The 17,081-nt window shown below is 39.4% G+C and overlaps 1 protein-coding gene across 3 annotated transcripts in view; it reads left to right on the top strand.

The window, feature by feature from the left end:
* Positions 1–13,872, top strand: part of KLRG1 (killer cell lectin like receptor G1) — a 36,835-nt gene extending 22,963 nt beyond the window's left edge. For all 3 annotated transcript variants that reach the window (XM_081587926.1, XM_081587927.1, XM_081587925.1), the window contains 3 exons: positions 163–332; positions 11,345–11,445; positions 12,671–13,872. In XM_081587926.1, the coding sequence (XP_081444052.1) occupies positions 213–332; positions 11,345–11,445; positions 12,671–12,785 (336 nt within the window). In that variant the 5' untranslated portion in view covers positions 163–212 and the 3' untranslated portion in view covers positions 12,786–13,872. The remainder of the gene's footprint in view (positions 1–162; positions 333–11,344; positions 11,446–12,670) is intronic.
* Positions 13,873–17,081: the final 3,209 nt, after the last annotated feature.

Genomic DNA, 17,081 nt, shown 5'->3' with positions numbered 1-17,081 from the left:
AGTTGGACATTGTGAGGTATTTCATTTGAGACCATGCATTGTTACACATTTCTCTAAACCTTAATCTGAAAGGTAGAGGGCAGGGAAGACTATTTACCCCCCATTTCATTGCCAAGACCAAGTGATCCATAAAGATGTGACGCAAGTCCTCTTCCATTCCAGGCTCCAAGTTCTCCACTTGTGCCGGCTGTCCTCACTGCCCAGACCTCTGGATGGGGTATGGTGACTACTGTTATTACTTTTCAGTGGAAATAAAGAACTGGAATTCTAGCCTGGAATTCTGCTTAGCTAAAGACGCACATCTCCTTATGTTTAAAGATGACAAGGAAATGGTAAGTGCAAACATTTAGTAAATGTAGGCGGTTTTGTTGGACAATGCTGTTCAAATGTATCGTGTATCCTCTTTTGAGGAGCAAAAGAAATGTTCTTTCCTTTCCCTCCCCCAACAACTCTCAGTTATATACCTAGATGCTCCAATTGGTATGTATGCATGTGTGTGTGTTGGAGGTAGCAGGATGGTGAGTATTATGGGGAGGACTTAGACCATAAATACAGGGCTTCCGTTGTGGCTCAGCTGGTAAAGAATCCGCCTGCAATGCAGGGAACCTGGGTTCAGTCCCTGGGTTGAGAAGATCCCCTGGATAAGGGAAAGACTACCCAATCCAATATTCTAGCATGCAGAATTCCAAGGACTGTATAGTCCATGGGGTCTCAAAGAGTCAGACATGACTGAGCGACTTTCACTTTCACAAATCTAATATTCTAGCATGGAGAATTCCAAGGACTGTATTGTCCATGGGGCCTCAAAGAGTCAGACACGACTGAGTGAATTTCATTTTCACGTCACTTTCACAAATCTAATAAAAGAAAACATTAGATCCAGACACATTTGAGTCTAACAGTAAAGAGGCACTTTACTCACTTTACAAGTTTCACCAGCTCTCTCTCACCAGTGAGAGCTGGTGGAACTTGGGACAGAGGGAAAGAGAGGTAGCCTGGGGACTTAATGCCTTCTTCATAATGTTTTGCCTTAATTCATTAGAATTCAGTAAGGTCTAGGCTAGGAAACAATTGGGGTTGTGCGGAGGGCATGAGGAAGAAGAAGTTCCAGACAGCTGAGAAAGAAGGAAGGAAAGTCTGTGTGTGTGTGTGATTTTACACTCCTTGCAGAGTTGAGTGCTGGGCTCCACTTCCTACTGGCTTCTCAGATCCTTCCTGTCCACCTAACTGTCAGGAAGCGAGTTCTTTATGAATCCTGGAGCATTTCAAAGTAACACGAGGAGTTGACATCCTGAGGTTACCTAATACAAAAATCAATCAAATTCTAACTTGTCAACTTAAATAACATATGCAAAGAAAATAAGGAATCCTACTTAGGTTTTTGTGCTAATTTCATGCTGAGTTTTGTGTTTTGATATTGTTTTACATCTTCTTTTGGGGGTAGAATCACAGAGAAGAGTTTATTAAGAATTCAGCTATATTAAACATCTCTTGGGGGAAATTCTGAGAGGCAATGAATTACTCTAAAGCAGTTGGAGAGAACATGTGGTCTATAAAGTCTGTTACTTCCTATTTTAAGAGAAGACTAAAGCATCTGGATTCGTGTTGTCTGTCAAAAGAATACTCATTCCTTTGAAATTCTGCATAAACTCTAACTTCAAATCAGTCCACTTCTGTGACTTACTTTTCCTTTATCCTTCCATAAACTGGGTGACAGAATGCCCTGAGGTGTATTCTTTAGACCTATTAAATTGTGGTTTTATGGCACCTAGTAATAATAACCTTGCTTTCTGGAACTTTTTGCAGCAACTCCTATTCTCATTCTGATACAACTGCATCTGAGTTCTTAGGCTGAGTGAAATCAATAGCAGAAGTGAGCAGACAGCTTGAAATACTGTTGAGCAAACACTGATAAACAGAGTAGTGAGTCATAATATAAGACAGTGCCTCAGAGAATTGTAGAGAGGCAGCTACCATAATTGCAGTGTGATAATGATGGCTGCAGCCCAGGACAGCTGGGAGGTGGGGATGGTTCTGTTTCTCTGAGGTCCCCTGGAGGAATGGATGCGTGTTAAAAGATTTCATCTTTCCGTTCTTTCTCTACTTACTGTAAATGCTGATCTACCATTGAGTAAGCTGAACAGAGTTAGACTGGCTACATTTCCAAAACTGGTTTATTTCCTTTTAAGGACCCTTGATACAAATCAGTTCTGGAAAGGATATTCTATGCTCTCAGTAGAATATCCCTGAGAGATTGCATAGCAACTACAGATAAGTCGTACTTCTGACTTTCCTGTGGAATTTTGCTTGGTTCTCTGGCCTGATTCTTTTTCTTGCCCTCAGCTTTTGTAAGATCCTGTAAAACCAACTTGACTTATATCTAGTCTGTTGACTTTGTTGTATCAGTGTTGTTATTCTTTTACTCTCATGGCAATATTTATATATTAATTTAAGATAAATGCTTGCTTTTCCTAATATCTTACGTGGTAAGTTGCTTCAGTCATGTCCTACTCTTTGCGACCCTAGCGACTGTAGCCCGCCAGGCTCCATTATCCATGGAATTCTTTGGGCAAGAATACTGCAGTGGGTTGCCATGGCCCTCCTCCAAGGGATCTTCCCAACCCAGGGATCAAACCTGCATCTCTTGGGTCTCTTGCATTTGGCAGGCAGATTCTTTACCACTAGCGCTACTTAGGTCTCAACAGCTAACAAAAGAGCATAAAGATCTATGAAAACCAAAGTTTTCGGACATTCCAGTGGTGGAGAATACTGCTAGGGAATTAGTTTGCTCTATGCTAGAGGCTACAAGGCTATCAGAAGTGTCCCTCTTACACTGTTAAATAGTTATCTTTCAGTAAGATATATAACTTCAGTCCACCTCTTAGATCAGTTATAGATAGCCAAGCTTATAATGAAAATAATAAAAATAGAAACTACCATGTGTTGAGTACCTGCTGTGTGATAGGTATTCAATTCTGTTTTATTATTCTTAATTTCCACAGCATATTCTATGAGGTAGAATTCAATCACTCCATTTCATTGAGTGAATAAAATTCAGAAGAGTTAGTGAGCAAGTCCAAGGCTGCAAATCTGACAGAGCCAAACTTTCTTTTCAGAGCCAGATTTTAAACTCAACACCAACCCACCTTTTAAAGTCTTACAGAAATACTGTGTTTGACAGCTTTCAGAATCCATCTTGTGCATGCTGAAAGATGAAATCACTTTTCCAGTTGTTTGTCTTCTGGTTCCTTTTCTTTTCTGTACATGTTTAAAATATTATTTGAATTTGAATCTGGGATGTATGTTTTATGGCCCTTGTGATTTAAATGTTTTTAAATAGTGAGGTGTTCACTTATTTTTTTTTTACCATCCTTAAAAATTTATTTACATGAAAATTATATGCTGCAGTGTTCACTTATTATCTCTTTTTTGTGTCTTGGACTTCAAGATTTATTTTATTTTTGAGAAAATAAAAAAAAATTGAAGTTGAATTGTTCTATTATTTCCTCAGTGTTCTGTTTACCTTATGGCAACTACTCTTTTTTGCTCTCCCTGCTCTTTGAATTTACCTTTAGATCTTTAGGTATGTTCAAATTCTTGATTTTTGTTGCTATTTTTTTTCTCCATATAGCTAAGTTTATTTTGATTGTCAACTTTTGTTTCTTATAGTTGTTGGTGTGTTATTTTAAAATATATGTTGACTAAAGAGTTCCCTGTGGAAATACTTTGGTTTCTTTACATCTATCCTTCCTCATTATCATAATTTGAGATTATATCTTCAGACTTTATTGCTTTAACAATCTCTCATTCAACTTGAACCATCATTCCTGTTAGAGTTTATGACTTTGGGATTGTCCCTGTCTTCTCCCTGAAATTTCAGTATTGGCTTTTCTTGTATTTAGGGTTTGAAAGTGAAAGTGAAGTCGCTCAGTCGTGTCCCAACTCTTTGCGACTCCGTGGACTGTAGCCTACCAGGCTTCTCCGTCCATGGGATTTTCCAGGCAAGAGTACCGGAGTGGGTTGCCATTTCCTTCTCCAGGGGATCTTCCTGACCCAGGGATCGAACCCAGGTCTCCCGCATTGCAGGCAGACACTTTACCCTCTGAGCCACCAGGGAAGCCATCTAATTATATCCAAGGTTTCCTTCTCTGACTACAAACACTATGATAACATGGTCACTTTTCCCCATAATGTAAAGTAGATTCAGGTAATGAAAAGAGCTTCATTTCTTTCAGACAGACATGAGTTTGTTTTAACTAAATTGCTTACTAGCTATGTGAGCTTCAGCAAGTTTCTTAACCTTTTTGACTCTCAATTTCCTCATGTACCAAGTGGAGAAGTTTTTTTCCAGAATCATTACAAGTATGAAGTGAGAAAATCTATGTGAAAATTTTTTTTAACATAGGAGGAATTACTTCACTTTAGTTTTCCTTCTTTCCACTTTAATTCTCCTTGACACTTGAAATAAAGCCCAGATTCGAAATAACTTTTGTTTTTTCTTTTCTGTCTCCCAGGGTGTGAAGTTTCAGTAAAACATGTATCACAAAGTAAATTATGATTTGTTGAATTGAGTTTTTCCCTTTTGAGGAAATCTGAAATGATATGTTAGAAGATAGAACTAAATGGCTGGAAGCAGATGGTTGATGATAGAATTGCTTTACTCGAGGTCTTTGTAGTCTGGTAATGTGTGTGTTTGTCCCCCTTTCTTCATAACCAGATAAAGCAACCAGTATGAACTTTGCCCCAGAGCACACCTTTGGTACGTAGGTTAGGATACTTCTCACTCCTTTTTTTTTTTAAACTTAAAAAGTTGTGGTAAAGCATCAATAGCATACAACTTACTATTTTGACAATTTTCAAGTATATAATTAAGTGGAATTAAGTATATTCACATCGTTGTGCAACTGTGACCACTGTTCATTTCCAGAACTTTTTTCATCACCCCAAACAGCAACTCCACACCCATTAAACAGTAACTCCCCATAACCCTGCCCCCAGCCCCTGGTGACTACTAGTCTATTCTTAATCTCTCTGAATTTTCCTCTTATGTCCTTTTGTATCTGGCTTATTTTATTTTATTGGCTTCATTTGTTTAGCATGTTTCCAAGGTACATCTGTGCTGTAGCAGGTATCAGAATTTCATTCCTTTTAAAGGCTGAATAATATTCCGTTATATGGATAGGACCACATTTTGTTTATCCATTCACCTGTTGATGGACAGTGTTTTACTTTTTTTTTTTTCTTTCGTAGTTGAAATTGCACTGATGGTTTTGAGGATCAGTATTTTGCTGTGTTGTTCAGTCAATAAGTCATGTCTGACTCTTTGTGACCCCATGGACTGTAGCCCGCCAACCTTCCCTGTCCTTTACTATCTCCCAGAGCTTGTTCAAACTCATGTCCATTGAGTCAGTGATGCCATCCAACCATCTCATCCTCTGTCATCCCCTTCTCCTGCCTTCAGTCTTTCCCAGCATCAGGGTCTTTTCCAGTGGGTCAGTTCTTTGCATCAGGTGGCCAAAGTATTGGAGCTTCAGCTTCAGCACCAGTCCTTCCAATGAATATTCAGGGTTGATTTCCTTTAGGATTGACTGGTATACAGAAGTTTAAATTTGTGTATAATTCTTAACATTTGTATCAAAAATCTAAAAAAAACCATGTAATTGTGATTCTTTTCTGAACAATTATCCCAATTACTGTCCAGTTGCAAATCTGGAGACAAACTTTTCTTAACAGTATATTAAGTATGAATGCCTTCAAGTGTTCATACACTGTTGTATCGTATGTCCCACGGATTCACAATTTGAAAATTCATTTGTAGTGTATATGACATTAATCTTTCACAGCAGATTAAGAAACTTACTAGGAAAACCAGACTACCTGAACAAAGATGTTACAGAGTGCACAAAATTCTGACAGGGAGAGCGGAGATCAAGGTGTGGTTTTTCTTTAAGAAACAATTCCACCAAAACCAACATGGGAATAAAAGTAATTCAAAGTGTCCAAGACATGTTAAACACACAGTTCAGTTCAGTTCAGTAGCTCAGTCGTGTCTGACTCTTTGCGACCCCATGAACTGCAGCACGCCAGGCCTCCCTGTCCATCACCAACTCCCTAAGTTCCCCCAAACCCATGTCCATCGAGTTGGTGATGCCATCCAGCCATCTCATCCTCTGTCGTCCCCTTCTCCTCCTGCCCTCAATCTTTCCCAGCATCAGGGTCTTTTCCAATGAGTCAACTCTTCGCATGAGGTGGCCAAAGTATTGGAGTTTCAGCTTCAACATCAGTCCTTCCAATGAATATTCAAGACTGATCTCCTTTACGATGGACTGGTTGGATCTAGTTTCAGTCCAAGGGACTCTCCAACACCATCAAGAGTCTTCTCCAACACCACAGTTCAAAAACATCAATTCTTCAGCGCTCAACTTTCTTTATACTCCAACTCTCACATCCGTACATGACCACTGGAAAAACCATAGCCTTGACTAGACAGACCTTTGTTGGCAAAGTAATGTCTCTGCTTTTTAATATGCTATCTAGGTTGGTCATAACTTTCCTTCCAAGGAGTAAGCGTCTTTTAATTTCATGGCTGCAGTCACCATCTGCAGTGATTTTGGAGCCCAGAAAAATAAAGTCAGCCACTGTTTCCACTGTTTCCCCATCTATTTGCCATGAAGTGATGGGACCGGATGCCATGATCTTAGTTTTCTGCGTGTTGAGCTTTAAGCCAACTTTTTCACTTTCCTCTTTCACTTTCATCAAGAGGCTCTTTAGTTCTTTTTCATTTTCTGCCATAAGGGTGGTGTCATCTGCACATCTGAGGTTATTGATATTTCTCCCGGCAGTCGTGATTCCAGCTTGTGCTTCCTCCAGCCCAGCGTTTCTCATGATGTACTCTGCATATAAGTTAAATAAGCAGGGTGACAATATACAGCCTTGATGGACTCCTTTTCCTATTTGGAACCAGTCTGTTGTTCCATGTCCAGCTCTAACTGTTGCTTCCTGACCTGCATACAGGTTTCTCAAGAGGCAGGTCAGGTGGTCTGATATGCCCATCTCTTTCAGAATTTTCCACAGTTTATTGTGATCCACACAGTCAAAGGCTTTGGCATAGTCAATAAAGCAGAAATAGATGTTTTTCTGGTACTTTCTTGCTTTTTCGATGATCCCTCAGATGTTGGCAATTTGATCTCTGGTTCCTCTTCCTTTTCTAAAACCAGCTTGAACATCTGGAAGTTCATGGTTCATGTGTTGCTGAATCTTGGCTTGGAGAATTTTAAGCATTACACAACTGACTCCAAATCGCCATTTAGTGCGCTTTGTATTGGAGGATGTAAAATCTACCCCATCTATACAATGTTAAGCTGACACTCAAGACAATCAAAGCCTCTGTATTCAGTATCCCACTATTTTCTAGTTGTAGCAAAAAAATAAACAACCAGGAAATGATTTCACCTCTTAAAGAAGTTAGCACTTAAAAAATGGAATAAGGTTGAATTTCCTCCTCCTTAAAAATGTTTCCAGAGCTACTCACAGTTTTGCATTTACAAAATAGTTGATAAACATATTGCCCTGTATTGTACAAGAAGGGAGACAGGGACCACTAAGGCTGGGCGTGTGATTTGAATCAGATTTGGCTTATTTTCTCTCCTGCTTCATCAGAGGCTGGGCTCTCCTTGCTCTTAGTTTCTCTGTTTTCTGCAGGTAAATCTTGTCTACTGATTAGCCTGTTTCCCTCGTGCTCCTTTTTCCCCTTTTGTGCCTGCAATGCGGGAGACCTGGGTTCGATCCCTGGGTTGGGAAGATCCCTGGAGGAGGAAATGGCAACCCACTCCAGTACTCTTGCCTGGAAAATCCCATGGATGGAGAAGCCTGGTGGGCTAAGGTCCATGGAGTCGCAACGAGCCAGCCACGACTGAGCGACTTCCCTTTGTATTTTTTGGTCTGAAGATTTATCCTTTCCTGCCGCCTTTATTTGGCTTGCACTCTGATTTCCTCTTTTTTGCAGGAGCAGGTTAGCTAACAACCTCATCTCTTGGGCTCTTCCTTTGTTGCTCCCTGGGTGGAGCCAACTTTCCTCCTGGGCATCACAGGGGGCGAGAACATGCCAGGTGCCTGTGGGCAGGTGCGCTCTGGAAGACTTAGTGAAGTGGGAGTGTGGGTCCTCCTGCCACCCCAGCTGATGGGACCCCAGCATTTCACTCTTTTAAAGAGAGTGCTCTGGTTTACAGAGCAAGGCTTACTAACTTTTAGTATTGTGCACATACACAAAATTATAGAAGAAATTCTTATCAATATTAAATTCTAGTAATTTTGTACTTGGTCAAGTTTCCCTTTAATCTCTTAATGTATCTACATGTTTTTATATGCTAGTAGTCAATGCTTACATTCTATAGGACATATTTGAAAAGTCTGGAAACATAGGATAAAGTTATTTTTAAATAGTATATTTGTTAAACTTTCACATAATATGCTCAATGTGTGTTTATTAAGCCTTCCAGACACATTTTCAAGTGAAATAACTCTGAATTGAAAACAATAGATCTAAGTAATTTTAGACTTTATGGGTGCTCTGTATTGTACTTTTTTTTCTAATTAATAACTACATGTATTGTTTTAAGTACTTCACCCGAAAAAGTGCCTGGAGATTGAAGAAAAAAATGTAAATTATATTATTTGAAAACATACCATACCTATTATTTAAAATTACATATTTACCCTATGTAAACATCTAGGCTTTTTGGATACCATATGTTCATGTTTTGCTTTTGTCACGTAGCATAATTTCATTCCTTTTCCCACACGTTAAATGATTACAGATACTTATCTTTTAAAATTCTGTATTATTCTATTTTTGCTTAACTGTTTTCATATTTCTAGAAAAAAATCTGATTTCCAGTTTTTAAGCAGCTACAAATATATTTATATGAATTATTTTCTTGAGGTTAGTTATTTAGTATATAGTCCCTGAAATTAAGTTAGCCAATCAAAGATATGTCCAATTTAGTAGCTTTGCTATTTTAGTAGTTTATCTCCATATGGGCTGAAATATCTTAGCTATATCCTGTAAACCATGTTCATTTTGGAAGTGTAAGGAGTATGTTCTATACCTTAGCAGTATTTTAATTACAATTTAAAAGTATTGCCTGCAAAAGCATATGTGTGCGTGTGTAAGACATAAATATTGACCTTAAAAATAAAATGAAAAGGAAAGAAAAAAATGTATCTGATTTCATTTGTTTGCCTTCTGTCTTCATCTTGCTTTTAGGTGTTGTACTTTTTTCTCTCTAAGGTATAACAAAACATTATTAATTCTAAAGTGACATAGCACCTCATTGCTCTAGTTCATACCTTCTCTGCACAAGATAAGCCTTCTGAGGTCACACCCTTGCAATAAACACCCTTGTTTATGCTTTTATGCTGCTTCTACAGTAACGCACACACATCATTCATGAGTCCCTAGAACCCTATAGATAATCGCACTCTGGTTCTAAAAGCTTCTTTCAAGTGGGATGTTGATTTTCAAGTGAAAGTGATCCAGTAAACGTTTGCCCTGTCCAGCCTCATCAGGGAGAAGTAGTAAACTGGCAGAATCATGTGACTTAGAATTGTATGGATCTTGAGAGTAGTGATCAAGTATAGGATTGGAGTTTGTGAGTATTATCGAATCCCAGCTCTTCAGACTCTAATTGAGGTCTGTGTTTATATTTATTTATTTAATGAATGAGGTCTATTCATGTCTGTGTTTCATTAGCTGTCATTCGTCCCATTGAAATATGAGGAAGAAAGAGATGGACAGTTTTTCTTATAATCCCATTGGAAGAATGAGGATAAACTCACTTTTTTCCTAATTTAAATAATCATTTTAAGCAAATTGTTTAAGTAATGCACAAAAGGTTTCCAGCTAATCTGGAAATTAGGATGTCATTTCATTTATCCTACCCTCCTTTACACTTCAGACTCTTCCCCCCCACCAGCATACACAATTAAGTACCTGATGGGAGTATAGGGCCATATCCAAGGTGGTAGTTTACTTGTTGCTAGATATATTTATTACACTAGCACCAAGTCCTATACAAAATTAATCTTCTGGTATTTAACTTTTATTTTAGTTCATCTTATTTCTAGAGACAATTCCATTAGGATATAAACTCCTTCATTTAACAATCAGACTCAACAGAGCAAAGAATCTTATTTCTGTTCTAGTGGGTAGCTTGGGACATGTAAAGAGTATAACGAACTTAACCTTACCATCAACTTTTTCCTTAAGAACGGTGCTTATTTTTTCTTGCCATATGCAAGATTGATGAGGACTTGGAGAATGGGAGTTTAGTGGAGAAAGAAAACACAACCCAAATACATTGTTGCAAGTTTAATAATAACATATGTGTTAAATGATGAAGTGAAATATGAGTGTGTTCACAGCAGTATTTAGCTTTTTTCTTTCAAAGTTATCTGAATATATATTTATCTGAATACCTATTGGTGCTCCATCTAATCAAGGAGGAAGTTGCAGTGGAAAGTAGAGATGTAATATTTATCTTATCTGTCATGATCTAAGAATGTGCATGAAGTTCAATTCTAGGAAGTATTGCACTTTGCAACCAACACATCTCTAGAACAAAGGTTTGAAACAGAAGTAATTATTTGGAGTAGGTGGTTGTTTCAGTCTGCTTGGACTGCTATAAACCATAGACAGGGTGGGAGAGCTTAAGCAGCAGACATTTCTGTCTCAGAGTTCTGGAGGCCAAGTCCAAGATCAAGATGCTGGTAGACTTGGTTTCTGGTGAGAAACTTCTTCCTGGCTTGCGACAGCTGCCCTCTCATGTGGTGATGAGAGACTGCATGCTAAGTTGCTTCAGTTGTGTCTGGCTTTTTGTGACCCTAGGGATTGTAGCCTGCCAGGCTCCTCTGTCCATGGGATTCTCCAGACAAGAGTACTGGAGTGGGTTGCCATGCCCTCCTCCAGGGGATCTTCCTGATCCAGGGATCAAACCCACGTCTCTTATGTCTGCTGCATTGGCAGGTGATTTCTTTACCACTAAGCTGCCTGGGAAGCCTTGTCCTCTTCTTTGAAGAGCACTGATCCCATTTTTAGTGTGGAGCCCACCCTGAAGACCTCATCTAAATCTAATTACTGCCCAAAGACTACTTCCAAACACCATCACTTTGTGGTATCAGAGCTTCAACACGATCTGGGAAGGAAGGGGACATGAACATTCAGTTCATAAATAACAGTGATGAGAGAGGGTATAAGGAATAACATTGTTACCATGACCCTACATCTCTTTTTTAACTTTCTGCATTTTTTCCTAACTTTTTTCCTTTTCTGCAACCTCTCACTTAGATCCAGCTCCAAAATTTCCTCAGTCAGAAATTTTATTGGATTGGTCTGAGAAACAGTTCTGGCTGGAGGTGGGAAGACGGATCAGCCTTAAAGACTGCAAGGTAAGGGGCTTCAAAAGAGTGCAGAGAGAGAAAGAGAAGAGAAAGGAAAAGGGGAAAAGAAATTATATGTCTGGGGAAATAGATGGAGCATAATGGATGGAGAGGAGAGGAAAGGGTGAAGAAAGGAAAAGGAAACAAGAAAGCAAATCAATAGTTGATAGTTCAGTTCAGTTCAGTCGCTCAGTCGTGTCCGACTCTTTGCGACCCCATGAATCACAGCACGCCAGGCCTCCCTGTCCATCACCAACTCCCAGAAACTACCCAAACCCATGTCCATCACATCGGTGATGCCATCCAACCATCTCATCCTCCGTCGTCCCCTTCTCCTCCTGCTCCCAATCCTTCCTAGCATCACGGTCTTTTCCAATGAGTCAACTCTTCGCATGAGGTGGCCAAAGTATTGGAGTTTCAGCTTCAACATCAGTCCTTCCAATGAACACCAAGGACTGATTTCCTTTAGGATGGACTGGTTGGATCTCCTTGCAGTCCAAGGGACTCTCAAGAGTCTTATCCAACACCACAGTTCAAAAGCATCAATTCTTCCGTGCTCAGCTTTCTTCACCATCCAACTCTCACATCCATACATGACCACTGGAAAAACCATAGCCTTGACTAGATGGACTTTTGTTGGCAAAGTAATGTCTCTGCTTTTAAATATGCTGTCTAGGTTGGCCATAACCTTCCTTACAAGGAGTAAGTGTCTTTTAATTTCATGGCTGCAGTCACCATCAGCAGTGATTTTGGAGCCCAAAAAAATAAAGTCTGACATTTTCCACTGTTTCCCCATCTATTTCCCGTGAAGTGATGGGACCAGATGCCATGATCTTAGTTTTCTGAACGTTGAGCTTTAAGCCAACTTTTTCACTCTCCTCTTTCACTTTCATCAAGAGGCTCTTTAGTTCTTCTTCACTTTCTGCCATAAGGGTGGTGTCATCTACATATCTGAGGTTATTGATATTTCTCCCAGCAATCTTGATTCCAGCTTGTGTTTCTTCCAGCCCAGCGTTTCTCATGATGTACTCCGCATATAAGTTAAATAAGCAAGAAAAAAAAAAGAGGACATTTTAAAGAGGATAATGAGTAATTTTTATTATGCAGTTTTGGGAGCTGAGAGAAGTGAGGTCTGAATGGAAGAAAGAATTTGCTCATTTTTTTATCTTTTCATGCCTGAGAACTCCTTTACTGCACGTCATCTTAAGTGGTTGATTTTTCTGGTTCCTTACAGAATTGCTTCAAACAGCTTGGTACAGAAGTGTGGTACCATCAGCAAAAGTGGTCTCCAAGCCTCTAGCTGTGAAGCTGATCTTCCGTGGGTCTGTAAGAAGGTCAGACGTCGATGAATGTTCAGGCTGTCCTGTGGCTCCCTAAGAAGAGGGAGATGACCTGTCATGAGTACACCTTTAGTGAGTGCTGCCCTTCTAGCACAGAAGTTAGATGTGAGATTAATGTCACCTCCCTGGGATTGATGGCTTCTTGCTGGACTCTCTTTGAGAGAACTTAGATGTTATCTTAACACTTTAAAGACTGAGTGTAGGCAAATTTCTGAAATAGATAAGGTTTGTTTTTAGTATCCCTCTCTCTAGTGACTAAGGTTGTCGACTTAGTCATCCCCATCATCTCTGTCAAAAATACTCTTACAATGTTATATTCTGAGCTGAGCTGATGAAATCTGTGCAAATATGTACTATTGCCAGTGTGAAAAACCCCAGGGTTTTTCTGTGTGCTAGTGGGTTGACATGCTACTCCTCCCTGATAATATATTTTTATCCTAACAGTATCTCTTGCAGGTAAAACTTGAAATAAGTTGTAGAAGGTGAAGGAGAGAGAGCAGGGTGGTGCTTTGTGTCTCAGCTCTTCACACTTCCGTAAAGAGCTGGCCTTGACTGAATTTAGTTTTTTTGAAAATGCGTAGTTGTGGTTGGAGAAGGAAATTGCAACCCACTCCAGTGTTCTTGCCTGGAGAATCCCAGGGACGGGGGAGCCTGGTGGATTGCCGTCCTTGGAGTCGCACAGAGTCGGACACGACTGAAGCGACTTGGCAGCAGCAGCAGGGAGTTGTGGTTGAATAAACCAGTGTGTGACTATCTTTTCCTTGTTATGAATGTGATTTGCACATTAATTTCACAATGTGAAATGTGGGCAGTCTGGTAAGGCATTATTATAGAGGAAAATTTACAGAAGCAGTTTATGTGGATTGATCTCCCAATTATTTTTGGCACAAATGACTAAAAAATAAGAAAAACATTATTTATCCTTAGTAGGGCTGGGCATAGATGAGAAAGCAAGGTGCTATTTAGAGATATAGGAGTGATTAGTAGGACATAATGACAAATAAAATTAAAGGGAAAGAAGGCACAGCGTTGTTAATAGAATCTTAGAAATAAAATAACTGCTTATTGTAGGTCAATAAAGCATAGAAAAAGAAAAGATACAGGAGGGAATGTTGAGGACATTGTAGTTCTGTACTGTTGATGACTATGGATTGTGATGTTTATTTAAATTTCCCTTTTGATCATTTTTAGGGCAAGGACTGTATCTAATTCACCCTTCTATCCCAAACACCTAAAATAGTGCTTGCTTGTATCAGTGAATATTCAATGCTTGAATTAAAAAAAAATGGAATTTAAAATTTCTTATTCTAGTTGTTTCTATTAGCCCATGAGTTGACTAAAGGAATTGAGCAAGAAACATGGTATATCTGAATCCTCCCTTAAACCTACCCATTTGAGCAGAGGACTAGTTTAATCTGGATATGGTCAACACTACATACATATATTAATATATTTGGTAACAGCACCCTTTATTCGGCACTAAACACACACTGTGTAGAGACCTAGTCCTCAGGAAAAAAATAGAAACTATTTAAACATCTATCAATATCAAAATGATTAAATGAATAACCACCTTACTTCCTTTATTTTTTTCTTCTGTAGGACAAACGTTTTAAAATGAGAATGTTTTTATCTTTTACCTGTACAACTCGAAAACAATAGTAATTAATACACAACGAAACTAGTCCGCACCCTCTGACACCACTGTCGAGCTCTAATGTTGGTGAGGTGGCTTGGCCTTGACAGTGCATTCGAGGGTTTGCTGGCTGGGGCTTTTCTGAGCTCATCCCAGGTGAAAGACTAGTTTGGTTCTGTTGCTCTGGAGAAGGAGAGTTAGCACTAGTTATGTGGTCCCACTTGTGCTTTGAGTGACCTGCTTAATGCACCTTCTTCTCTTTTTTCCACCTTTTAGATCTACTTTCAAAAGTTGCGTTTTCTGAGGCTTTCTTTCCAATGCAGGAAATGTGGGTTCGATACCTGTTTGAGGAACTAAGATCCCACGTGCTCCATAGCTAGAACCCACATGCTACAACTAAGACCCGATGCAGCCAAATAAATTAAAAAAAAAAAAACTTTTAAAAAAGTTGCCCTTTCTCTGCCCCCTCAAAACAAGTCCTACCTGTCTTCAAAAGGGCCACATCTTTGGTCACATGGACCTCACTGCACACATTCCAAATTTTATCATGGATGCCAAGACTGCTCTTAGGCTTTTCTTGTCTTAGCTACAGTGATGTCTCAAGCTGTTATATATTTGATGTCTCTCCAAAGATGGGCTAGAATGTGCTCTCTAGATCCCCAGTAAAGAACTAAAAGTTTTTTCCCCTCAGTTCTTCCTATTCTCTGCTTAAACAACGTTTCATGACTTGCAAGGCCCTGCATGACTTGTAACCAACTATTTGCATCTAAATGCTGCTAGCTGTGACAGGTATGGAATGCTCAAACGCTTTCCTGAAGACTGTTAGTTACACTGGTTCCTTGTATGTGTGTGTGCGCTCAGTTGCTCAGTTGTGTCCAGCTCTTTTGTAACCCCATGGGCTGGAGCCCCTGAGCTCCTCTGTCCATAGGTTTCTCCAGGCAAGAATACTGGAGTGGGTAGCCATTTCCTCCTTCAGGGGATCTTCCCAACCTGGGGATCGAACCTGTGTCTCCCACATTACAGGAAGATTCTTTACCACTGAGCCACTGGGGTTCCTTGTATATATTTTTCCTTAGAAAATGCCTTGTCCCCTCTTGAGAGACAGTGGGAAGAGCACTGATGCTGGAGTCAATAAGACCAACTTTTTAAAGATTTTTTTTTGATGTTGACCATTTTTAAAGTCTTCATTGAATTTGTAACAGTATTGCTTCTGTTTTATGTTTTGGTTTTCTGGCAGTCAGGCATGTGGGATCTTAGCTTCCCAATCAGAGATTGAACCTGCACTCCTGCATTGAAAGGTGAAGTCTTAACCTCTGGATTGCCAGGGAAGTCCCCAGGACCAACCTTTCCTCAAATCCTTTTTCTAATAATTGCTGTGTGACTTTAGGCAAAAATGCTTAACTTCTCTGAGCTTGCATTGAGCCATACTTTATGATTGCTCTGTCCCAAAGAGCCAATCTCCCAACTCTCTGTGACATCCGCTTGTTTAGTTTCTTCAAAGCTTTTGTCACAGTCTTATTTTCTTTATGTGTTACTTCTATCAAATTATTGTTTACCATGTTTTGAAGATGCACATGCGCACAGTATAAAATTTAAAAGTTACAAGACATAGCCATGAAAAGTGTCTCTGCTCCACCTCTGATTGCCAGCTCACCAGTTCCTTGCCCTGGAGAAAAATACTGTTGCCTTATGTTCTTTCTCAGATATAAATTGTTCACCAACAAGCATTTATGTACACGAGTGCGCGCACACACACACACACACACACACACACGGGCTTCCCAGATGGCTCAGTAGTAAAGAATCTGTCTGCTAATGCAAGAGATGCAGGAGACGCGGGTTCAGTCCCTGGGTCGGGAAGATCCCCCAACCTTCTCCAGTATTCTTGCCTGGAAAACTCCACGGACAGAAGAACCTAGCAGACGACAGTCCATGGGGTTATAAAGAGTCAGATATGACTGAGCATGCACGCGCGCACGCACACACACACACACACACCTCAAGTTGTAGCATAGTATACACACTGTTTTGAACTGTACTTCCCACGCCCAATTAACAATATATCTTGAATCTATGTTTATATGCTCATTAGAACTGCCTTATTCTTTTTAATGGCGTGACAGAATTCTATTTTATGGATTTAACAATTTATGTAACTGGTCTCCTATTAATGGAAGTTTAGATTATTTCCTTTCTTTTGCCTTTACAACCAATGCTGCAATGACTATATTTCTATAGATGTAATTTCTTGCTTTTTGAGTATTTGTAGACTTCCCCAATTGCTCTACATAAATCTACAGATTTGTACTCCCTCCAGCAATACATGACAAGTTTCATTTTCCTTTACATCTTTACTAATGCAGTTTTTCATCAAGCATTTTGATCTTTGCTAATTAGAGAGATGAAAAATGGTTTCTCACTGTGGTTTTAATTTGTATTTCTCTTATTAAGAATTATCTTTTCACATGCTTACAAGTCATTTGTATTGTCTTTTCTGTGAACTGACAGTTCATAGCCTATATCCTTTTTAAAAAAGTGATTGGGTGATTGATCTTTTCTTAAATAATGTGTGAGATAAAGTTCTTTATATACTAAATAAATGAGCCATTTGTGTATAACACAGGCTGAAAGTGTTTTGTCTTAGTTTGTAATTTTTCTGTTTATGTCCT

The sequence above is a fragment of the Giraffa tippelskirchi genome, chromosome 4 (assembly GCF_054371585.1).
Source record: "Giraffa tippelskirchi isolate mGirTip1 chromosome 4, T2T-mGirTip1v1.2.pri, whole genome shotgun sequence".
NCBI lineage: Eukaryota > Metazoa > Chordata > Mammalia > Artiodactyla > Giraffidae > Giraffa > Giraffa tippelskirchi.
This window is presented reverse-complemented; position numbering and strand designations above follow the sequence as displayed.